Source organism: Capricornis sumatraensis, chromosome 13 (genome assembly GCF_032405125.1).
Source record: "Capricornis sumatraensis isolate serow.1 chromosome 13, serow.2, whole genome shotgun sequence".
In the NCBI taxonomy this organism is placed as follows: Eukaryota; Metazoa; Chordata; class Mammalia; order Artiodactyla; family Bovidae; genus Capricornis; species Capricornis sumatraensis.
In genome coordinates this window covers 17,574,035-17,599,363 of record NC_091081.1, presented here as the reverse complement: position 1 = coordinate 17,599,363, position 25,329 = coordinate 17,574,035, and the positions used below count along the sequence as shown (strand labels likewise).

Here is a 25,329-nt window from a genome sequence, read left to right as displayed (position 1 = left end):
AGATTCCCTAAAGGAAGGAAACAATATAATTCGTTATAATCTGACACAATGTAAAGGTGTCAGACAAGGAAACAGTAGGAGTACTAAATGTGAAAAACAAAAAACCCACTCCTTTCCAAATCCATTATCTGCTTTTGTTTTAATTGCTTACATGCAAAGTTTAGACTTTTAGGACTTCAATAATTTTACCTACTCCCAAGAAAAATATTATATTGTAAAATTTTACATTATTAAAACATAAAGTAGGAACCATCACCATGTAAAAAAATTAAATGAGATAATAGAAGTAGTCAGTACGTGACACTAACAGGTACTTAGGAATGACAGCTTATCATTTTAATTATACCAACTTTGATGGAATTAATCTTAATAGTGAAATTCAATTTCTCATTAAAAAAATAAAATTCCCTCAAATACTCTACTTTGAGGAAAAAACTAATAACCTTGCCTATATCAAATATTCAGTTCAGTTCAGTTCAGTTCAGTTCAGTCACTCAGTCGTGTCTGACTCTTTGCGATCCCATGAATTGCAGCACGCCAGGCCTCCCTGTGCATCACCAACTCCCGGAATTCACCCAAACTCACGTCCATTGAGTCGGTGATGCCATCCAGCCATCTCATCCTCTGTTGTCCCCTTGTCCTCCTGCCCCCAATCCCTCCCAGCATCAGAGTCTTTTCCAATGAGGCAACTCTTCACATGAGGTGGCCAAAGTACTGGAGTTTCAGCTTCAGCATCATTCCTTCCAAAGAACACCCAGGGCTGATCTACTATAGAATGGACTGGTTGGATTTCCTTGTAGTCCAAGGGACTCTCAAGAGTCTTCTCCAACACCACAGTATCAAATATTAAATTAATACACTTAAGAAAATGGTTACCCAAGAAGATGTACATGGCTCAGATGGTAAAGAATTTGCCCACAATGTGGGAGACCTGGATTCAGTCCCTGGGTTGGGAAGACACCCTGGAGAAAGGAATGGCAACTCATTCCAATATTCTTGCCCGGAGAATTCCATGGGCAGAGGAGCCTGGTGGTATATAGTCCATGGGGTCGCAAAGAGTCACATACAGTTGAATGACTAACACACGCACACACAAATGACTAAAAATATATTGCAATCACCCAAGAGATTCTTACCGAACATAGGGTATTAATTAATTTGGGAAGCATGTTTTCATAGTTGCAGCAATTGGTAAGCATTAATATTTGTCACACTTTCAAACACTATATACTTCAATCAGTTACATGTAAGCATTCTTCGGAGTAGAAAATGAAGAAACAGAATTGAACTCAAGAATTTGGATAAAGCATACGTTCTAGACAAAAAGAACATCATGCCTTGTTTCCTATTCAAATGATTGGTTCTGTTTGTCATCTCTCCTCAGGTGACTGCTTCTTCCAATTTTATTGCCTTAAGTACTAACACAAACTCCTGCTGCATATAATGGCCAAACCAAACCACTTAAATTGACCCAGCATGATCTTTACAATGTTTATAAAAAGAATAAAGAAAGCCTATTAGAGCATTATTCTATCTTTAGAAGGGAAACTTAATTGTATTTCCAGTTAGAATGCGTTGAAGTGAAAAGGTAGCCGTGAAATATCTTCCCCCTTGTATCCTTCACAATTTTTGAGAAGTCTGCATCACCCTCTGGTGTTAGTATGGTTGAACTGCATCCAGGATTGAGTAAACACCATTTTCCCTCTTACAAAAATATGAACAAATCACTTGTTTCCAAATCCCTTCTGTTTACCAGTACAATTATACTTTCATTGATGAAAGAGTATTTTTAAGTGGTAAAAAGGTATTGAGATTTATTTTTATGAACTGTTTACTGTCTCATCTTCTAGAATATAAGTTCTATGCAGGCAAAGGCTTCTGTCTTGCTCAGTGTGTTCCCAGCATCTGATCTAGAATGATGTGTACTGTAGGTAAATTTATCTTTTACTAATACCTTAAAAAATTCTATATTAAAAAACCTTATATATTTTTAAGGACAATTTTTTCCTTCACTGATATATCATTTATGAAGAAAAAGGCACTTAAAAAACTTAAGTTTGTAGTTAAATGTGATGCTGGAATACAGTCAGGATTTTTTTTTAATCCCATGTAATTACTGCACTTTTTAACGTAACCTTGCTTTTCATCACATAGTTTCTGAGAAGTCATACGTGAATCATTTTTTACATAACTACCTCTACTACTTTGCAACCTTAATTTTTGCAATTATCTATATTTTCTGTATAATTCATCTCTATTATCTTCTAATGTCTTATATTTACAGTTTTCTAACTTCTCTTTCTAGGCAGTTGGTAGTAGTGGTTTAGTTGCTAAGTCACGTCCGACTCTCGCGATCATGAACTGTAGCCTGCCAGGCTCCTCTGTCCATCGGATTCTCCAGGCAAGAATACTAGAGTGGGCTGTCATTTCCATTTCCAGGGGATCTTTGAGACCTAGGAACCGAACCTGGGTCACTTGCATTGCAGGCAGACTCTTTACCAACTGAGTTAGGAGGGAAGCCATGCTAACCACTTAAGCAATCTCTAACACTTAAATACATAAGGAAAATGCTTATTTAAATCTTTCAGAGTAAATTTTAATCATTCCAAGTTCAAGTTTTCACATATGAATTCTTTCAAAAACACACTCTTTCTTTTAAAATATTTTTCTTAATTGAAAAACAATGACACATATACTTGGATGTCCCTTTAGAAGATAAAAACAAAATGTATACGCTAATAAAGTCTGTCTCGGCAATGAAGTGTGATACTAACCAGACCCTGAATCTAATCATGATGTCGTAAGCTAATTCCCTTTAAAAAAAAAAAAAAAAAAAGTTGACAATTCAAAAGCTGGAGGTGAATTTCCATAAATATTTGAGTTACTATTAAAGAAAATTATATTCCATTTGCTTCTAGAATGGTAGGGAAAAAAAACAGAAAATGTTTATACTTCTGTAAGCATTTCCTTACACTAAATACAGGATCAGGATCTGAAAGATACACTGTCAGCTTCTCACAGAGAGTGGTCCAATTTTCACAGTTCAGGACATCAGATGGAGGAGCTGAACATAGTGTTTGCAAGGCTTCATATCTCACCTATAATTTTTTAAAAGAACTTTTATTAATAATCAGCCACCAAAATAACAGCAATTCTCAAAATATTTAACAAACATTGAAAGGTGGATAATTGCTTTAAAGAGCCAATTGAGAATCAGATGCCCCTTCATGAAACAATTCTTGATAACTGATTTTTTTAGACTGCTTAGCAGAGAAACAAAATAGGTTATTTTATGTAATGCAAAAACTAAAAAACATTAAAAGTTCATTAGGATTTTTCCACAGGATGTTGCAGAAAAACAAATTTTTTTCGCCCATCCAATATACTGGGAGATTCTGGGTCACATGTCTGAGGGGAACAGGAGAAGGAATGGTGGTCAAATCTGAAAAGCCAGAATAAAGTGTCCCAGTGTCTCCTCCCATAGAGTTTCCTCATTAGAACCATCCCCCACACGTGGTCCTGAGGCAGGAGGCAGATGGGTCCCCCCAGGGTAAAGCAACTGGAGATTCATTCTCTATTGATGGAAACTCCAAGACAAGAATAGACGGCAATTAAGGGAGGAGGCTGGACCCTGCAGAGAACACAGATTTCTCATTCCTGCAGTCAGGAGAACTCCCAGACCACACGTGTGCAGAAAAGGCCCCTTGGAAACCAAACTGGAGCCAAGTCAAGGGATGTTCTACCCAGAAGTCTTTTCAGTAGGATCCATCTTGGCTAAGAGATGCACGCGTATGCAAGAATTCTGAGATATACCAAATATGGACTGCAAACCAGGCAAATCATAATGATTGGTCAAAGGAAACATGAAAGAAATGCTCCATATAAGTGATTCAAACTGCCATGTGGGCACAGCTCAGGGAGTCTCCCTCTGAGTCTGCCAAAATGTCTATCCATATGTACTGTACTCTTTTTCCTAATAAATACTTCACTTGCTTCACTACTTTCTGTCTTTGTGGAAATTCTTTTCTGCAAAGTGCAAGGGCCAGGGCCCTTGTCACTGACCACTGGTCTAGTGGCTAGGATCTGGTGCTCTCAACCACCACGACCCAGCCCAATCTCTGGTTGGGAACCAAGCCCCGCTCTAAGTCATTGCAGGCCAAGGCCACCCAATTTCAGTCCTACAGTTTGAGGACTCGAATTCTAAAACACTTGGAGTGGTAAGGCATTCCCACTCCAAGACATGGGAACAATTCTCACAAAACAATTGATTTTAACTTGCTTTTGCTTCTACATCATATTTTCTGACCTAGTAACCACTGCAGGAGGCGGGGGGAGTCATTCAGCAGTGCGATGCAAAATTGAATTTCTGAATTTTCATATAAATCTTTTTGAGAAGAAATCCAATCAGAATTCTCAAAATCCAATCAGAATTCAGTTATGACCCAAGAGACAGCAGTGGCAAAAAGCTCTATTCCAATCAGAAGTGGAATAAAACTTCTCTGCCTCTCACTCTCCAACTAGTGAGTTCCTCAAAATTTGGTTGTTTTTTGGCTGACTGAAGCCTAGTGAGAGGGAAAAAAGAAAAAGAGTCATAAAGCTAAGACCTTAGGACACCAGGCACTCCAAATCATGATGTCAAGTTTTAGGTGAAAGATACAATACACATATGTTTTTAAATGTCTATATATTCATATGAAAGACCTTTAAATACAATTTTATTTGGGATAAGGATACGCAGGACTAGAAAGAAAATTTTAAAACATAAGAAATTTCTCCTTTTCAGTTAATTTTTAGGACAAAACTCCATTAACAATTTACTACTTGTTCAGAACAAAAGTTTCTGATCATGTACAGATTTCCAAACAATCCACTTAAAAACAATAATACTGTTTATCATATAAAGTCAGGTCCCATTGCTGATCTGTTGAAACATTTACTAAAAATCTGAAAATAAATCAGAATGTGAAATGCTGAGAGAAAAAACAAGATCAGTGAGAGTAAATCATAGCTATTCATTTGGTTTAAAATAAAAAGTTGAAGAAAAACAACATATTTCAAAATTGAGACCAAATGGTAAGATGTACGAGATGTTAGGTACTTCAGAAACCCTATAATTTTCTATGTCAAGAGTAACAGACACTGTCAAATGAAAGAAAACTTCATAAAAATTAATTTATATAGTTATTACAATATAAAGAAATATATTAAGTAAAGCTGCTTTTAAAAAATCTTTTCAAATAAATGTATATATGTGTCAAAGTGGCTCATACTTTCCAAAATAGAAAGAGCATTAAATGAAGTTTTTTTCCTTCAAAGAAATCACTAAATTATCACATACAAAGCAACAGTGAAGGAACAGTTTGGGAGGAAACTGCTCATAACTTCATCTCCTTGAAAACTGAAACTAGAAATAAAAATTTCCTGTTCTAAACTGTGACAATTGTCTAAAGAGAACATCTCTTATTCTGTGACTCTTCATTTCAAGACTAGAAGGCCTAGCAGGGAAGTAAGCCTAGAACTGTCATGATATTAAAGGATTATCTTAAAGAGAAATAATCCAGCTGCTATTTATTATAATACATATACATATACATAATACATATAATATATAATAAGTATATCTGAGTGAACTTGACACTTGTCCTTTAAACTTACCTCTTTAGGTTGCCCAGGATCCAACTGGTCTAAAATCAATTGTAGTTTTCCTTGACAAAATTTGTAACTCTGTAACACAATTAACAGGACATTCATTCCTTCACTCATTTAGTAGACTTTTAGAGGTATTATTATAAACGATTTTAATACAATTCCAAGCACAAAATGCATTTTGAACAAGAGAAGGGAATGAACTAGTTTGGTTTGGCAGCAAACTTAGATTTTTTGTATCCCAAGGCATTTAAGTGAGAACTTAACGTTCTGCTAGGACAGTGTACCTTCCTATATATGAAGGTTATCGTTTGCTGAGCAATTGCAACAGGCAAAACATTGTAAGACTCAAAAGACATAAAAAAGTAAAAAGTATTTTACACCCAGGAATCTGAGATCTATGAAACAAAGATATAACAACATAAACAAATAAGGTACTAAAGGTACCCAAACCATAACTATAATGTGGACTGAACTTTTTTGTTCCTTCTCTTTTCTGTACTTTTCTGTAACCTTTCTTCATGCCTCCTCTTAAATGAAGAATTCCTGAAGTAAAAACTTTCATCTAGAAAAAAGCTTATAGTAGACCATAAGCTGTTTTGGAAAAGGAAAGACTCTTTTTTCTTTTCAAAGCAATTTAAATAATACCTAAAATAACCACTTAAAAATAAAAGCTGCCATCATTATGGAGTAGCCTCATTAATATGCTTACTAACCTATATAAGATATTGGGTTCCCAGGTAGTACAGTGGTAAAGAATCCACCTGCCAATGCAAGAGATGCAAGAGACTCAGGTTCGATCCCTGGGTCAGAAAGATTCCCTGAAGTAGGAAATGGCAATCCACTGGGGAAATCCCAAAGACAGAGGGGCCTGGTGGGCTACAGTCCATGGGGTGGCAACAAGTCGGACAAAATTGAGCATGCATGCATCACTATACAAGATTCCTTTGTCATCTTAAACACAGTATAAATTATTCCTAAAATATTACATAAGCAATGAAATAACTTATTACACTAGAAATCAGAATAAGTCTAAAAGTGTGGAAAGTGGGAATACCTACCTTAGTTTTCTGTATTTAACATTTCCTCTAGTGTTGTTGTGTATCAGTGGATGGGCAAATTTCCATTGCAACTAACTGCAATAACTGACTTAACTATAGCATGCAGGTAACGTGTTCCATTGAATACAGATTTGTTAGAAGTATTTAGAACAGCTGAAAGAGTTATATTAAAAATGCCTGCCCCTCTCCCCAACCAAAAAAGGGCAGTCCGGTGGTTAAGACTCCATGCTTGCAATGCAGGGACCATGGGTTCGATCCCTGGTCCAAAAACTAAGATCCCACATGCCATACAGCACAGTCAAAAAATAAATAAATAGATAAATTCCTGAGGGAGCAGGATCTGCTAACTTCATTGCTGCTGCTACTGCTGCTGCTAAGTCACTTCAGTCATGTCCGACTCTGTGTGACCCCAGAGACAGCAGCCCACCAGGCTCCTCTGTCCCTGGGATTCTCCAGGCAAGAACACTGGAGTAGGTTGCCATTTCCTTCTCCAATGCATGAAAGTGAAAAGTGAAAGTGAAGTCACTCAGTCGTTTCTGACTCTTAGCGACCCCGTGGTCTGAAGCCTACCAGGCTCTTCCGTCCATGGGATTTTCCAGGCAAGAGTACTGGAGTGGGGCGCCATTGCCTTCTCCGAACTTCATTGCTAAACACAAAATAGATCTGTTGGTGATATCAATATACGTAGATAACTCCAAAAGGAAAAATATTTTTAAAACATATTCACATGTATGAAATTGTAATCCAAGCAAACAATTTCTGAGCAAACTCTACAGAGAAAAGGGCAAGAAGTAGAACAGGCTGATAATCTAAGATGAATTTGGTCCTACTGCATGATCATACAGATACTAATTAAAGGTCTTTAAATGCCGAAGTAAGATTTGTATACATTTCTGTCAAACAAGGTATATCTAAAGACAGTGAACACAAGATGCATTCTGTAACTTTTGTTGTTTTACAGAGATATACTCACTTTATTCAACACAAACTGAAGATTACTCACATTAGTCAATAACTGTACTAAGTTCAAAACTCACACCACCCTCAAAATTAATTACTCTAGAAACCTCTTTTTAAATCTTTGGTTTGTAAACTGTATAAACCACTGAAATACAACTAGTGAAAGAAAGACACCGTTCTGTTGTTGAAACAAATGGCTATGGGAAATAAAATATATAAATATTAAACCTAGTTCACTGGAAGGACTGATGCTGAAGCTGAAACTCCAATACTTTGGCCACCTCATGCGAAGAGTTGACTCATTGGAAAAGACCCTGATGCTGGGAGGGATTGCGGGCAGGAGAAGCGGATGACAGAGGATGAGATGGCTGGATGGCATCATGGACTTGATGGACATGAGTTTGGGTGAACTCCAGGAGTTGGTGATGGACAGGAGGCCTGGCGTGCTGCAGTTCATGGGGTCGCAAAGAGTCGGACATGACCGAGCGACTGAACTGAACTGAGCTGAAACCTAGTTATTCCTCAGGCTTTAATATGTCTAACTGCACAATGAGTTCTTCCCTATTCTCACAAAAGGAAAAGAAGAAAAAAAAAAAAACCAAGCAGGGATGAGGACAATAACAGCAAACACTTACATAAGAGCTTAATATGAGGCAAGTTTAATGTGTACAGGATGCTTTATGTACATTAAACCTGCAAAGCAATCCTATAAGGTAAATGTTATTACTGTCTCTTCTATAACAGTTAAGAAAATTGAGACACAGACGGCAGAGCCAGAGTATGACTTGTTTTCAAGATTCAGAAGGAATTAGCTTCATGTAAAAGAGCGTTTCAAAATTGTAGTGCATCTAAAACTTCTTAAAACTATGCACCCACTCTTCATTAAGTCTTAAATATAGAACAAAGCTATTAATTCAAAACAAAAACAAGTTTTTTAAATATTTTCAAATGATAAAGTTCTTAATTTCCTAGATACTTAAGTTATGTGAAAAGTGCTACCATTGAGAAATAGAAACAAAAACCTATTAATATTTAACAGTATAAAGGAACACATATTCATGAAGGTATTAGCACTGTTAATTAAAGAAATTAACTTTTCTGGTATCAAACTGTCTCAAGACATTACTATTAAACAAGCAAGCAAGCAAGCTCACACCTGCACCTAACCAATTCTCCTCCCAATCCACCTGTCTCCAGCTTAACTCTAGGCAGATGCACTATTGATAACTACTGTGTTCTTTTTTTCTAGTCTAAAATGCCTTTCCTTTTCTACATTTTTAGGATTTTAGGGTTTTATCTTTTTCTGTTTATAAGGCAAATAGTAATAATAAAAGTCTGATCAATTGAAGATAGCTAGAGAAGGAGGAACTTCTGAACAACAGTCTGGGCTGCGGTTATCCTGTTGCTCTAGCCAATGCTACTGAACAAGAGAATCCTGTGATTCTTCAGCAGTACTATTACAACCTAAAAAGCAGAATTCCTCACCAAAAAGAACACTGTAAAACTCCAAAGATTTTAAGTGAGGCCAAAAATGGGGTTGAACTCAAGACACCCTAAGATTTGAGAAGTTAGGGAAAAACACAAATTAGAGTGATCCAGTGCATAGCACAAAGGCTTCCCCAGTAGCTCAGCTGTAAAGAACCTGCCTGCCAATGCAGGAGACATAAGAGATGCGGATTCAATCCTTAGGTCAGGAAGATTCCCTGCAAGATCCTGGGAATGGCAACCCACTCCAGTGTTTTTGCCTGGAGAATCCCATGGACAAAGGAGCCTTGCAGGCTACAGTCTACAGGGTTGCAAAGCATAGCACATACTCAGGGCAAAGGTCTCACCCAACAGAAGAAAAGAGCTACTTAAGAAAAGTCTTACTGAAAGATTCAAAACCTAGTAACAAGATGGAGTTCAAATTGTTTCCAGGAAGCAGTTCAAACACAAAGTCCAAGTAGTAGCTTTTTTTCCAGAAAGTAAAAAACAGAAACAACAAACCTGGCCTGCAGGTGAACAAGTAACAACGGGAAGATATTAGTTTCGGCACTGCTACTGTAACAAGTTACCATAAACTTCATGCCTTAAGAAAACACCAATTTATTTTTTTAACTGTTAGTTGTTCCCAGGGACCCATTTTTTTCCCTTCTATAGCCACATATTTTTATTTATATTTTGACTGTGCTGGGTCTTCACTCCTACACGTGGGCTTACTCTAGTTTCGGAGAGGTGCAGTGGCTTCTCTTGCTGCAGAGCACGGACCCTAGAAGGAGTGAGCTTCAGCAGCCGCAGCACAAGAGTTTAGCTGCCCCACTGCATGTAGAATCTTCCTGGACCAGTGACTGAACCCGTGTCCCCTGCATTGGCAGGCGGATTCTTAACTACTGGACCAGCAGGGAAGTTCTCAACACCAATTTACAGTTCTAGAGTTCAGAATACATCCACAGAGCTGTGTTCCTTCGCCTTCTGGGGAGAATCTATTTCCTTGCCTTTTCTAGCTTCTAGGGACTGCCTGCATCCTGGGATCATGGGCCACCTTCCCTCTTCAAAGCCAACAACCACTCTTGACATCTACTTCAGCCTGCCCAGCACTTTCTCTGCCTCTGACCTTCCTGAGTCTCTCTCATATGGATGCCTGTGATTACATTTGGCTCACCTGAATAATCCAGAATAATCTCCCATCTTAATTTAATCATATTTACAAGTCCCTTGGGCTATGTAAGCTAACACGTTACAAATTCTGGGGATTAAGACATGGATTTTTTTGAAAGGGCTGTTATTCTGCCTGCCATAGGGACCAAAGGATGGGCTTCAAGGAGAGGTAGCCATGAGAGCAAAGAAATGCCTTACATAGGTTCACATTACAAAAGAACAGCAGTGGACTGTTAGACTAAACTCACCCTCTCCATACAAAGTGTACATCTATCTTTTCAGCATTATTTTGCAGACTTTTCCATGTTTAATCACAGTATCAAATTCTTTGAGAATTCTCTGCTCACAACTATAGTAAAAATCAGCCAACTTTATTCTTTAATATGCTCAAATGTACACAAATAGTCTCCAAGGAAGTCATGTCCAAAGTTTTTTTAATAATGGATCAATACACAATCAGGATTCAATATTTAAAATATCAAGGAAATAAAGCCTACTCTATTTATAAAATACAAGTGTTCTACTAATATCAAAACAGCAGCATCAAAATTGTTGACTAAACATTATTCACAGACCAATTTAGTTTTTTAAAGCCCAGTGCAAGTAACATCAATTTTGAAGGCATCAATAATAACATCAATATTTAATGGAATGAATGATCGATATATCTTCAGAGACTCTTTCAATTCTGAGCACATTAATTCAGCCTCTCTTTGGTCAGTTAAAGCAAAAGAATCTTTTTTTACTAAACGAAAGCATACCCAAACATCTCAGCCACACTAACAGATCTTTCAGGTCAGTTCTGGCATTTACGTGATTTTTTTCCCAAAGGTCCAGGGATCCCATGCCTTGTTGCTGGTGGGCCTAGTTCAAATTCAATTCAATTAGTCCCTTCTGAAACAAAGTCATATTCATAAGGTAGGTACTGTAACATGCAGATATACTCTGTGGACATTCCAACGGAAGCCATATAAACTTAAAGCAAGATCCTTCTCAAGAATCAAAACAAAAAAAACAAAAATATCTTTTGGAAGTATGATTCCATTTCTACCAAAGCTTTGAATTTCTTCAAAAATCAATGATTCTATGATGGGAAATAACTTGGCATTTGAGATTAACAAGCTTAACTGCCAGCTAATCAATCCTATTTAGATCTAAATATTTGTACTTTTTACAACAAAATTGAGCTATTTCAAATCCTAAAAGATGATGCTGTGAAAGTGCTGCACTCAATATGCCAGCAAATTTAGAAAACTCAGCAGTGGCCACAGGACTGGAAAAGGTCAGTTTTCATTCCAATCCCAAAGAAAGGCAATGCCAAAGAATGCTCAAACTACTGCACAATTGCATTCATCTCACATGCTAGTAAAGTAATGCTCAACATTCTCCAAGCCAGGTGTCAGCAATACGTGAACTTCGTGAACTTCCAGATGTTCAAGCTGGTTTTAGAAACGGCAGAGGAACCAGAGATCAAATTGCCAAACCTGCTGTACCATGGAGAAAGCAAGAGAGTTCCAGAAAAACATCTATTTCTGCTTTTTATTGACTATGCCAAAGCCTTTGACTGTGTGGATCACAATAAACTGTGGGAAATTCTGAAAGAGATGGGAATACCAGACCACCTGACCTGCCTCTTGAGAATATGCAGGTCAGGAAGCAACAGTTAGAACTGGACATGGAACAGACTGGTTCCAAATAGGAAAAGGAGTACGTCAAGGCTGTATATTGTCACCCTGCTTATTTAACTTATATGCAGAGTACATCATGAGAAACGCTGGGCTGGAAGAAGCACAAGCTGGAATCAAGATTGCCAGGAGAAATATCAATAACCTCAGAGATGCAGATGACACCACCCTTATGGCAGAAAGTGAAGAGGAACTAAAAAGCCTCTTGATGAAAGTGAAAGAGGAGAGTGAAAAAGTTGGCTTAAAGCTCAACATTCAGAAAACTAAGATCATGGCATCTGGTCCCATCACTTCATGGCAAATAGATGGGGAAACAGTGGAAACAGAGGCTGACTATTTTGGGGGGCTCCAAAATCACTGCAGATGGTCGTTGCAGCCATGATTTCCTTTCCTTGGAAGGAAAGTTATGACCAACCTAGATAGCATATTAAAAAGCAGAGACATTACTTTGTCAACAAGGCTATGGTTTTTCCAGTGGTCATGTATGGATGTGAGAGTTGGACTATAAAGAAAGCTGAGCACCAAAGAATTGATGCTTTTGAACTGTAGTGTTGGAGAAGACTCCTGAGAGTCCCTTGGACTGCAAGGAGATCCAACCAGTCCATCCTGAAGGAGATCAATCCTGGGTGTTCACTGGAAGGACTGATGTTGAAGCTGAAACTCCAATACTTTTGCCACCTGATGCAAAGAACTGACTCATTAGAAAAGACCCTGATGCTGGGAAAGATTGAGGGCAGGAGGAAAAGGGGATGACAGAGGATGAGATGGTTGGATGGCATCACTGACTCAACAGATATGAGTTTGGGTGAACTCTGGGTTTGGTGATGGACAGGGAGGCCTGGGAGTGCTGCTGTTCATGGGGTCACAGAGTCGGACACAATAGAGCAACTGAACTGAACTGAATAACTAAGTATAATCTTATGAGTCCTCAGAGTTGTAAAGTTAGGTGTTTCTGTGCCTTTCCTTTCCAGAATGTCCATGAAAAGTAGCTATTCAGTAAACCTACTGAATAAGCCATCTGACTGCATTAAAGTGATCTAAAATCTCTATAGCCTACTCTTCTTCCAAAGAGTACATCAACAAGGGATGATTTATAGCCACAACATGAAGAAAATTCACAACCTTTGTCATTTTCTCCATCACATCAGATAATTAACTGGACTTATAAAAAATTTAAAACTCAGCACAGTATCTCCTGGTAAATAATGCAGTGATAACTTTTATATTCTGCCTTGACTAATTCCAAAGCCATTTTTCCTTCAAAAGTGTGGTCTTAACTGTGATTAATATACATATACATTTCATGTCTCACTCAAACTTTCCATATCCCTTTTTGGTATGCATTTAGGATCTATGTTACAGTTATGTCCCTATGTTAGAACTAATTAGGTGAAAATGTTTCGCTAAAAATATCAGGTGGGATTCATATGAAGGTCAAACAGACTCCACGTGGCCTGAAAGTTTCTGTATGGAAATTTATGGTGCATTCATAGGCTCTACTCCAACCAGTTTCCTTTGTTTTCTATTAGGACTAATCTAGACACTGGACTCTTAGCTCTGTTGTAGCCAAATGACAGGTATTCCAATAAATGGGAAGGATAAAATATAAAGCTTCAAATCTTTGAACATAAAAAAAAAGCTTATGCTTTAAAAATAACAATTCATAGCGACTGTCATCTCCAGAAGATAAGGGAAATATTGTATCTCCATATCTCATCTATAGTGCAGTTAATATTTGATTAATAAGGATTAACTGGGAATAAGATATTTTGTTTAACTAAAGATTAAGCAGATTGTTTCATTATTTTTTTATCCAAAATCTACCAGTTTATTTCCTCATCTCATTAACAACTGTTCAGATATAATTTGCTGTACATACAATTCTAGAAGATATTATTTCATGAACTAAATGTTTTATATCAGATTATGTTATTGCTTATTCTTCTGAATCTTAAAACTAGAAAGTAGAAAAAAAATCTGGCTAATAAAGAATGTATTGAAGCTAATGATTATTAAACACCATTTCAAGACATAAAGGCAGAATTAAACAACACACCTGATTGAAGGACGAATCACTATCAGAGCAATTGTCTGTGCAATAACTACTGCTTTTCTCCTTTTGAATTTTTTTCTGCCTCTCTTGACTTCGTATTTCGTCTTCTTCAAACTTGTTAATCATAGATTCCACCACTATCATCATGATGTTCTTCAGAGAATGAATCATCTCTTTGTATCTTTAAATTCAAAGCATATTTTGTAAGAGAAAGACTATTAGCACAAATTAAAATATTCAACTAAATTGAACTTATTATTTTCTTCCATAAAGTCCCTCTAAGAACACAATCCTAAAGGCAAAAGTCAGTTTTTCTGAAAGACCAAATGACACAACAAAATTCACACAACAGGAAAATAATTAATAGGAAATCTAAAATATGTTATTTCCCAAGTTTTTCCATCTGGTTACATGAACCAAGGCAGTAAAATTAACAGAACCCAAGGCAAGATGTTCCAAAGGCAGACTCCAGTAATTAGCAACAAAGTCAACTGCTAATATCAAACTACCAAAACCCAGCCTATATTACATGACACTTTCACTCCTTTTTAAAATTTCTCTTTCTCTATTCTCTCTTCCTCTATTTTTACCTTCCCTTTACACCTGCCTATAATTTGTATCTATAGGCATCCATCACCACAACTGAGAACCAAATAGGAATTAAAATATCAGTGGATCCTTTCAAATAGAGAAACCACCATCAGAGATGTTAGGAAAAGGATTCCTGAAATTTAGTAAAATTTTGAAATGGATAATTTCTAAGGTCCATTTTAGCTCTCTGGGTCTATCTATCTATCTATCTATCTATCTATCTATTTTTAAAAAACTTGTAATAAATTTCTCTATTTATTAAGTGCAAACTCTCAAACACCCATACTAACATTAAACTAAGATACTCCAAAACCCTACAGGTAGAATTTTAGAGCTAGACGGAAATATAAAAATAATCTAGTCTACCCTTTATTTTACAGATGAGGAATATGAGATGTGTACTACTGAAATTTCTATACTTAAAAAGGCAAAAATTAAAAGCAACAAGGCATGAAGATTTAAATAAAGATAGTGAATAAAATGGGCTTCCCTGGTGGCTCAGACATTAAAGTAAATAAAATACTAAATTTGAAATCAGAAAACTTGGATTGGAGTCCTCACTATTTTACCTGCAAGCTCTATCATTATAAATAAGTCTCTTTTTTCTTAACTATACATGAGAAAAAGAAAACAATCTAGGACTTCCCTAGTGGCACAGTGGATAGGAATCCTCTTCCCAATGCAGGAGACACGGGTTCAATCACTGGTCCCAGAGGATCCCATACGCTGCGGAGCAACTAAGACCATGCCCCACAACTTTGAGCCTGCAAGCTGCAACTACTGAACCCATGTACTACTGAAGGCTGCACGTTCTAAGGCATGAGCCTAGAGCCTGTATTCCACAACAACAGAAGCAACCTCAATGGGAAGCCTGCACACTGCAACAAAGAGTAGCCCCTACTCACCACAACTAACCCCTACTCACCACCACAACACCCAGGCGCAGCAACAAAGACTCAGTGCAACCATAAAATAAAAATAAAAAAATACAATCTAGGTGCACTCTTCTATTTACTAGATGGGATGCTGTCCAATTCATGAATCACTGAATAAAGGCACTTAGGGCTTTAAATTAAAAAAAACACACACAATCAAAGCTGATCTAGTTCACATGGTCATAGCAAGAAATAAATGAGTATATATCTGAAAGTTCTTTGTAAATATAAAGCATGATAAAACATATGTCCATTGCTATCATTACAATAATGGAAATACATTAGAAAATAAACACAGAAACTTCCTTTTCTTTATATCCTGGTTAGTGAGTCATTTTAACTACATAAATCTAAGAAAGGATAGGTAAGGTACTCTCCCACAGAAGTAATAAAATCATGCTGAGGGATTTGGATAAAAATAGTAGACTGAGATTTTAAAGTTTAAAGAAATTTTAAAATATATTTTAAATTATATATTATACAGCATCAAATACATGATTTCTATATGTAACTTATACATTATATATTTAATAATGTTATTTAATAATGTATAATTTACATATTATATAACTATAAATAGAATATACATAAGCTATACATGTGCATATTTTTAAAGTCTCAGAAATTATGAGAAAATACAAAAATACTGTAAGAAAATAAGAATAGATTAGGAACAATACAGAGGGAAAACACTACAGAAAAGAACTACTATAGAAATGAGAAGCAGCCCAGGGAAAATTCAAGTTCAAAAGTTTATAAAGAGCAAGAAGGATAACACAACACTGTTAATCAACCAGAATCCAATATAAAGTAATTTTTTTAAAAAAGGCAAGAAGAAATTGAATTCTAAGACACTCTTTAGACTAGCTGCTGAAGTACATATAGGAACGAAGTTAGGAGGCCCCAGCTTCCTCCTTAACACATTCCAAGCACCAAGAAACAGGGAAGTATAACAATGTCCTGGTAGCAATCAAAAGCTATCCACCACAGCTGTGCTCCCTTTCCACAGTAACTGGACTGTACAGCTGGGCACAGGAGTGAACTACACTCCCCAGACTCCATTCCAGTTAGGTATAGCCATGTGAACATATAAACTCCTATCCCCTTAAATCTTACAATAGAGTGGGACTTTCCGGGTGGCACAGTTGATAAGGTCTGCTTGCTAATGCAGGGAACATGGGTTCGATCCCTGGTTCAGGAAGAGGCCACAGAGCAAGTAAGCCTGTGTGCCACAACTCCTCAGCCTGTGCTGTAGAGTCCACGAGCAGCACCTACTGAGACCACGTGCTGCAACCGCTGAAGTCTATTTGCAACAAGAGAAGGCACTTCAAGGAGAAACCCATGCACCACAATAAAGAGCAGCCCTGGCGTCCTGCAACTAGAGAAAGCTTGAGTGCAGCGAAGATCCAATGTAGTCAAAAATAAACTAAACTGTTTTTTAAAAAAGCTTACAACATAGTGCCTTAATAAAGGAGAATAAAAGTAAATCTCAATAACTTACAGGGTAAGGGTAATTAAAATCCATGAAGTTTCATTTTAGACATATTTTCTCTAAAAAATATAAATTACTAAAATACAGAATTCTTCTGCAAGACATATCAGCAAACTAGCTAAAGGAAGACAGAAAAAAAAAAAAACTAGAGAGTAAGACCCTCAATATCAACAGCTACACAAACTGGAACTCAGTAGCAACTGTAGGTTTGGAAAAAGCCTAGGACAGAATATGGACACCACTGAGAAGATTCCCATGTAAAACTCTGCTTTTAGCATTAAAAAGTTTCCATTTTCTAACTAAGAGTTTTAGTCCTCCTTTTAGAATATTTAATGATACTGCCATAAATAGACTACTAGGAATTATAATAAAGAGGGTTTCCCTTACCTGTGGTTTCACTTTCCATAGTTTCAGTTATTAAATGGAAAATGCCAGAAATAAACAGTAAGTTTTAAATTGTGTGCAGTTCTGAATAGGTGATGAAACCTCTCAGTCCTGCCCAGCATGTGAACCATCCCTTTATCCAGCCCTGCCTGGTAGTCACTTAGTACCCATTTAGCCTATCAGATTGACTGGTCAAGTCATCATTATTTTACTTAAAGCTGAGTGGAAGAGTGGCATGATCTGACTCATTGGTTTAAAGAATCATTCTGGCTGCTAAGAGAAAAAGAGACTGCAGGAGACATGGGTTAAGGGTGCTTTCAGGGAGCCCTGTTGAGGGAAAAACTACTTTAAAATATTATTGTAGGCATACTCACTCTTTAGATTCCTGAGTTCTTTTAGTAACATGCTGTACAACTGTGTCATAGCCAAATTCCTCACCCTGATTCTGATCAGATGTCCATTTTTCCATTTCTTCTTCAATCATAGACCCCAAAGTGTTGCATATATACTGTCTAAGGTACTTCACAAATTCATAGCTGAAACAAATATTTGAAAAATAAATGCAGTAAATATCATGAATTCATCTATCAACCATACCCAGAAAAAATGTTAGCACAGAAAAGATCTATAACATAATGAGATTTCTTACCTTACTCTAGGATTAAATTAGTTATTCATCCCAAATCATTCAGCCAATCTAAAATTTTGTTGTTTGGTTGTTTTTTTCTTTCTGAGAAAACTGGCAAATTCACATTTAAAAATGACAATGGTGGATAGCAAACTTCAGGACCAACACAAACTTTAATGGGTTAGGACCTTTGCATACTTTGTTATGGTTTGCATGTGATGCTTAAGCATAGGGAAAGCAGTTGTTAGACTTTTATAATTGTTCAAATTGATGACGAAAACCACATTAGAATAACAGTAATTATAAAAGAATTAAATAGGAAAAGGTTAAGCTCCAATCATCAGAAGTTTTTTGCATATTTGGAAACTGTGTACATTTTGAACTGCCCTAAATTTCACCTAATCAGCTTTTGCCTATGTTCACAAAAAGAAGCATCTCAGAAAATCCAACACATTGGACATTTTCCTTCATACTTTTAGGGTGATGCCAACATGAAAATCCATTTGCTAACTCACAACAATATAGCAAACATCAGAGGGCAAGAGTTCCAAAAGTGGGTAATTATTTTATGAAACACATTTAGTAAAAGTAAAGAGCAATGGTTGTAATTAATATCATGATTTTAAATGGTTTAAAAAGTTTTTTTGGTCTCTTAAATGACAAAGGTAATTTAGAACAGGTCATTTTTGTAAATGCCACTATGTTCAAGACTTGTAGTTTGTATATATACCTGTACAAAGAGCCTTGCATATAATATATAGCACAGAAGCTCAAGGAGGGCCTGAATAATTTTCTTCAACATAAGCCCATCATAGTATCCAGCATACAGTCTTCAGTTTAATATTTATGAAGAGATTGTATGTCCGCTAAGAAACAGCCATCTTACCCAGGTAGCCAAGGGATCTCATTTTCAATTTTAACTGCTTTTGACTGAGATTTCCTGCCCTGCCCATTTCCCCTGAGCTCTGAACAATCTGCTGCTTCCCTGGAATCTCTATGTCTGCTTCAGAAATATAAGTGGCAGCCCTGCCATAGACAGTTCAGGCTCCAAACGACAAGTAGAGATATTTATTATGAAACATGTAGTATTACAGAAAAAGTACAAGCTCAGAGTCAAAACAGCCTGAATGCCAGCTCCAGCTGGTAAACTCTAGCTGGAGTGGCCTGGAACAAATCTGTTTTCTCATTTGAAATTTGGAAACAATGTCTACTTCATTCCTAGACAAGAAACCAAATTTAAAAAGATATTCTTCACTCCCATAGCTTCAATTTCAGATTCAACACAAACAAGTGATTTCTTCAGCTCTTCCTTCAGCCAAAATGTCTCCCCAGAACAAAGGCACACCTGTTATTATATAGGCACACCCCATTTTATTGCACCTTACTGCACTTCACAGATATTTGAGTTTTCCACAGACTGAAGATCTGTGGCAACCCTGTGTCACAGCAAGTCTATCAGCAGCAAGAACATTTACTCACTTTGTGTCTCTGTCACATTTTGGTAATTCTCACCGTATTTCAAACTTTTTCATTATTATTATATTTGTTATGGCAATCTGTCAACAGTAACCTTTGATTTTACTACTGCTGCTGCTGCTGCTAAGTCGCTTCAGTCGTGTCCGACTCTGTGCGATCCCATAGATGGCAGCCCAGCAGGCTCCCCAGTCCCTGGGATTCTCCAGGCAAGAACGCTGGAGTGGGTTGCCATTTCCTTCTCCAATGCACGAAAGTGAAAAGTGAAAGTGAAGTTGCTCAGTCGTGTCCGACTCTTAGCGACCCTATGGACCACAGCCCACCAGGCTCCCCTGTCCATGGGATTTTCCAGGCAAGAGTACTGGAATGGGGTGCCATTGTCTTCTCCAGCTACAACTTGCTAAAGGCTCAGATGACAGTACTTATAGCAATAACATATTTTTAAATTAAGGTATGTGCTTTTTTTTTACACAACTCTACTGCACAGTTAATAGGCTACAGTGTGGTGTAAACATAACCTTTATATAAAAAAAGGAAACACCCCAAAAAATCAATGACTTGCTTTACTATAATACTTGCTTCATTTCAGTGGTCTGGAACCAAACATACAATATCTCTGAGGTAAACCAGTATATTAACTACCTATTGGACAAGGCTACTTTGTTTTATCCCCATATCAATCAGCACAACCTGTACCAAATCTTTCATCCTATCTACTGGCTGCAAGCCATGTCCTCCTCTGACATATCTTTGTTAATGGTACCATCCTTCAATCAGATATCTGTGTATAGCCTCAAACAATTTTCTCCATTACATCTCAGATCTAACTAGTTAGCAAATGCTATAATTACGTAAATTCTTCTTCTATAACTTTCCTTTCCCACTGCCACCAGATTAATGTGCATATTTTTGTAACTGTAGCTAAACAAATACAATGGCCCTCATAAGTCATCCTATAAATGAGTGTTTCTTGAAGTAGAACATGAATAAGAATCACCAGAAGGGCTTATTAAAACACAAATTGTTGGGCCTCACTCTCAGAGCTTCAATTCAGGTACATTGTAGGCACAGGTATTCACATTTCTAACAAGTTCCCAGGTGATTCTGATGCAGATGCCTAAGCTGCTGGTCCTAGGACTGATATTTGAGAATTACTGATCTAGACAAATTCTGTACTCAGGTGACTTTTAAACTAGTCTAAATTTCTTGGAGCTTCGATCAGCAAATTCCTACAATGTTGTGTTGTTTCTGGTGTTCCTGCTGCACGCTCAGTCACTTAAATCGTGTCTGACTCTTTGTGACCCCATGGACTGTAGCCTGCCAGGTTCCTCTGTTCATGGGATTCTCCAGGCAAGAATACTGGAGCAGGTTGCCATGCCCTTCTCTAGGGGATCTTCCCAACCCAGGGATCAAACCCATGTCTCTTATATCTCCTGCAACGGTAGGCAGGTTCTTTACCACTAGTGCCACCTGGGAACTCACCCCTTTAGTACAGTGAAGTGAATTTCTGACATTTCAAATTTTTATTTCAAAATATACACAATTGTATTATTATAAGGAAAAAAATATATAAAACATCCAGTACAAGTTTGTTCCAGGAAATCATCCTCTTAGCTACTATAAACAGAATTTTTTTGATCAGATTAGAAAAAGTATCAGTAATGATTTATCTTAAAAAGATAACTTATTAGCTTATATATTATAATACTGATATGTGGAAGTCTTAAAACAGATTATATTCCAGGATTTATAGAATTTATAGGATTATAGGATTTATTATATGATAAACAACTTCATATATTAGTATATAAAAGATTATATACTGAAAAAAGAATGAATATTGACACTACCTACAACCTTTTAGGTCAAAGAATAAGCCTCTGAATCATGATGTGAGTGCTCAGTCACTCAGTCGTGTCCAACTCTTTGCAACACCTTAAACTGTAGCCCACCAGTCTCCTCTGTCAGTGGGATTTTTCAGGCAAGAATACTGGAGTGGGCTGCCATTTTCTCCTCCAGGAGGTATTCCGAACCCAGGAATCAAACTCCTGCATCTCCTTCATTGGCAAGCTGATTCTTTAACACTGGGCTACCTGAGCTTGGCCTGAATCATGATGAACAGTTATTAAATGCATAATTAATTATTGAAGCACACATATAATTCTTAGCGATTTCCTATGCAGGGATAACACTCTACATAATGAATGTTTTCCTGAAGTAACCACTTAAACACACTAGAGTTCACTAATTTAGAAAATCATTGGTAGATTCTTCTGTAAAACCAAAAATAAAGCCAATTCAATAAATATTGTGTTCCTTCTCTATCACACTAAAAATATGCCAGATTAGAGGGCCACAAAGATGAACACCTGTATTAAAGACTGCTACAATCATGAGGGTTGCCAAGTATTTTATAGAGAGCTAACTAGTGAGCAATTCTCATTGAAATGCAAGTAAGCTCTAACTCAGGCTTCCCAGGTGGCACTAAGGGTAAAGAATCCACTTGGCAATGCAGGAGACATAAGAGATGTGGGTTTGTTCCCTGGGTTGGAAAGATCCCCTGTAGGAGGGCATGGAAACCGGCTCAAGTATTGTTGCATAGGGAATCCCATGGACATTGGAGCCTGGTGGGCTATAGCCCAGAGGGTCGCAAAGAGTTGGACACAGCTAAAGCAACTTAGCATGCATGCATGCCTTAACTCTGAGGTTCTCAACATTGCTGTATATTAGAATCACCTAGAGAGCTTTTAAAGAGATGGGAATACCAGACCACCTGGCCTGCCCCCTGAGAAATCTGTATGCAGGTCAGGAAGCCACAGTTAGAACTGGACATGGAACAACAGACTGGTTCCAAATCGGGAAAGGAGTACGTCAAGGCTGTATATTATCACCCTGCTTATTTAACTTATATGCAGAGTACATCATGAGAAATGCTGGGCTGGAAGAAACACAAGCTGGAATCAAGATTGCCGGGAGAAATATCAATAACCTCAGATATGCAGATGACACCACCCTTATGGTAGAAAGTGAGGAAGAACTAAAGAGCCTCTTAATGAAAGTGAAAGAGGAGAGTGAACAGTTGGCTTAAAGCTAAACATTCAGAAAACTAAGATCATGGCATCTGGTCCCATCACTTCACAACAAATAGATGGGGAAACAATGGAAACAGTGACCGACTTTTTCTTGGGCTCCAAAATCACTGCAGGTGGTGACTGCAGCCAGGAAATTAAGACACTTGCTCCTTGGAAGAAAAGTTATGACCAAGCTAGACAGCATATTAAAAAGCAAAGATATTACTTTGCCAACAAAGGTCCATCTAGTCAATGATATGGTTTTTACAGTAGTCATGTATGGATGTGAGATTTGGACTATAAAGAAAGCTGAGCACTGAAGAATTGATGCTTTTGAACCATGGTTTTGGAGAAGACTCTTGAGAGTCCCTTGGACTGCAAGGAGATCCAACCAGTCCATCCTAAAGGAAATCAGTCCTGAATATTCATTGGAAGGACTGATGCTGAAGCTGAAACTCCAATACTCTGACCACCTGATTCGAAGAACTGACTCATTTGAAGACCCTGATGCTGGGAAAGACTGAAGTGGGGAGAAGGGGATGACAGAGGATGAGACTGTTGGATGGCATCACTGACTCAATGGACAAGAGTTTTAGTAAACTCTAGGAGTTGGTGATGGACAGGGAGGCTTGGTGTGCTGCAGTTCAGGAGGTCACAAAGAGTTGGACATGACTGAGCGACTGAACTGAACTGAGAAAGCTTTTATGAAAAATACCTAGGCCAGGCCTCTACCACTTCCCATCTACCAAACTCCCGGGAAATTTTGATACATTTATGGTTAAGGTTCATCATCAGTATTTTTTTAAATGAACTCCAATCAATCCTACTCAAGATTGAAAACCAGGGTTTTTTTTCTTTTTTAATAGGGGGTCAATCTGAATGTAAAAATTTATACAATGCATACACACATAATCAAAGCAATGTCTTCTTCCCTACAGTTCTCTTCTCCTCAAGACTCAAATCCTAGCTGCTAGTTTCAAAGAAAAGAAAGGAAGCCTGGATCTTTTAGAGAACATGTACAGTTCTGAGTAAAAAAAAGGTTTTTAAAGGCTATGGAAAGCATAGATTAGGGCAGCTGCACGTGGAGCAAATCCTCAGTAAGGCTGGTCTGCCTATACAAGGACTTCTCAAATGACTGCATTTCCCCCTTGTCACTTTATTATACTACCTGATATTCTACCATTCATGGACTCAATTCTCTTAACAGTCATCATCTTACAAAAATGCCAGTAGCCTAGAGATACTGGCTTCCCCTGTTAATCTATTTATCAAGATTATTTTTCTTGCTAATACATCAAGACAACATCAGGCAGATTTAAAGAACTAACGTTCTGATAGTAGAGATGGGATGACATAATTCTGATATATAATATGAAACACTTTGGATGGCAATATATACCTAAGTGACTTGAGGACATTTAAAGTTCAAGGAGAGTTTGTCAGTGAGTAGAAAGATAAATCAAGATATGAGCACCTGGACTGACAGGATCTCATCAAACTCTAAGATTGTAAAATGCTATGAAAACACCAAACACAACCATCTCCTCCTCTTTGCTTCTTCATAAGGACTTCCTTCCTCCTAAGACAAAGATCTTAAGCTAGTGCAGCTAACACATGAATTTTGCTATCTGTACTTTTAAGACTATAAATGACTCAAACTATTTTTAGGATTGTAAATTGTACTTTTAAGACTACAAACTTGCTATAATTTGATTGTGTCTGGGTTTTTCCAGGTCGGCCACAAGTAAATCAAATAGTAAACCTTAATGATGCAAGCTAATCAGCAGGCATTTAATCTATCTAATAAACTGCTGAAGACCAGTTGACATTATTACAATAGTAACTGCACTGCTGAGAAGAACCATAATGATTCCATCTTAACTTGAAAAGCATTTAAAAACTGACACAGCTAAAGCAATACTTATAGGCAAATGTGTAGCCTTAAATACTTACATTGAAAAAAAGAAGAAGAAGAAAAGCTGCTGTAAATAAAGGAGCTAAATAAACATTCATCACAAATTTTAAAGTTTCCCAGGAAGGGAAAAAAGAGCAGAAATTTTACAAAGTATAAAATAAATACATAATAGAAAGGAAAATCAAAGCTAACAGCTAGTTCTTTGAAAAGACTAATAAAGTTGATAAACCTCTAGCAAAATAGATGAAGAACAAAGGAGGAAAGACACAAATTTTTAAAAAAAGAATAAAAAATATTATGTTTCAAAAAAGTAATAGGATATTAAGGGCTTCCCCTGGTGGCTCAATGGTAAAGAATTCACCTGCAAGGCAGGAGACATGGGTTCCATCCCTGGTTGGGAAGATCCCTTGGAAAAGGAAATGGCCACCCACTCCAATATTCTTGCCTAGGAAATTCCACAGGCACAGGAGCCTGGTGGGCTACAGTACATGGGGTTGCAGAAGAGTCAGACATGGCTTAGTAACTAAACAACAACAACATTAGAATATTAACAAAAACTTTTATACAGATGTTTGAAAATCTAGATTAAATAGATAAATTCCCAGAATATGATCCTAACAAAAACTCAATAATTTAAAAATATTTTAAAGAAGTATTTGTGTGTGAACTAAAAAACAGAAATTAAACCCCAAATTTATTGCTTGTTGTGGCTCTGAGGCAAATCAGTATTACATGATTACATTAATGACCAAATCTGAATTTGAAAAAGTTGCAATTTTCTTATATTTTTTTGTTTAA

The 25,329-nt window shown here is 37.1% G+C and overlaps 1 protein-coding gene across 2 annotated transcripts in view; it reads right to left on the bottom strand.

The window, feature by feature from the left end:
• Positions 1-25,329, bottom strand: part of TBC1D32 (TBC1 domain family member 32) — a 189,602-nt gene that overhangs the window by 162,634 nt on the left and 1,639 nt on the right. For both annotated transcript variants that reach the window (XM_068985227.1, XM_068985228.1), the window contains exons 2-5: positions 17,819-17,980; positions 14,046-14,223; positions 5,656-5,724; positions 2,973-3,098 (exon numbers count right to left, since the gene is read on the bottom strand). In XM_068985227.1, coding sequence (XP_068841328.1) covers positions 2,973-3,098; positions 5,656-5,724; positions 14,046-14,223; positions 17,819-17,980 — 535 coding nt within the window. The remainder of the gene's footprint in view (positions 1-2,972; positions 3,099-5,655; positions 5,725-14,045; positions 14,224-17,818; positions 17,981-25,329) is intronic.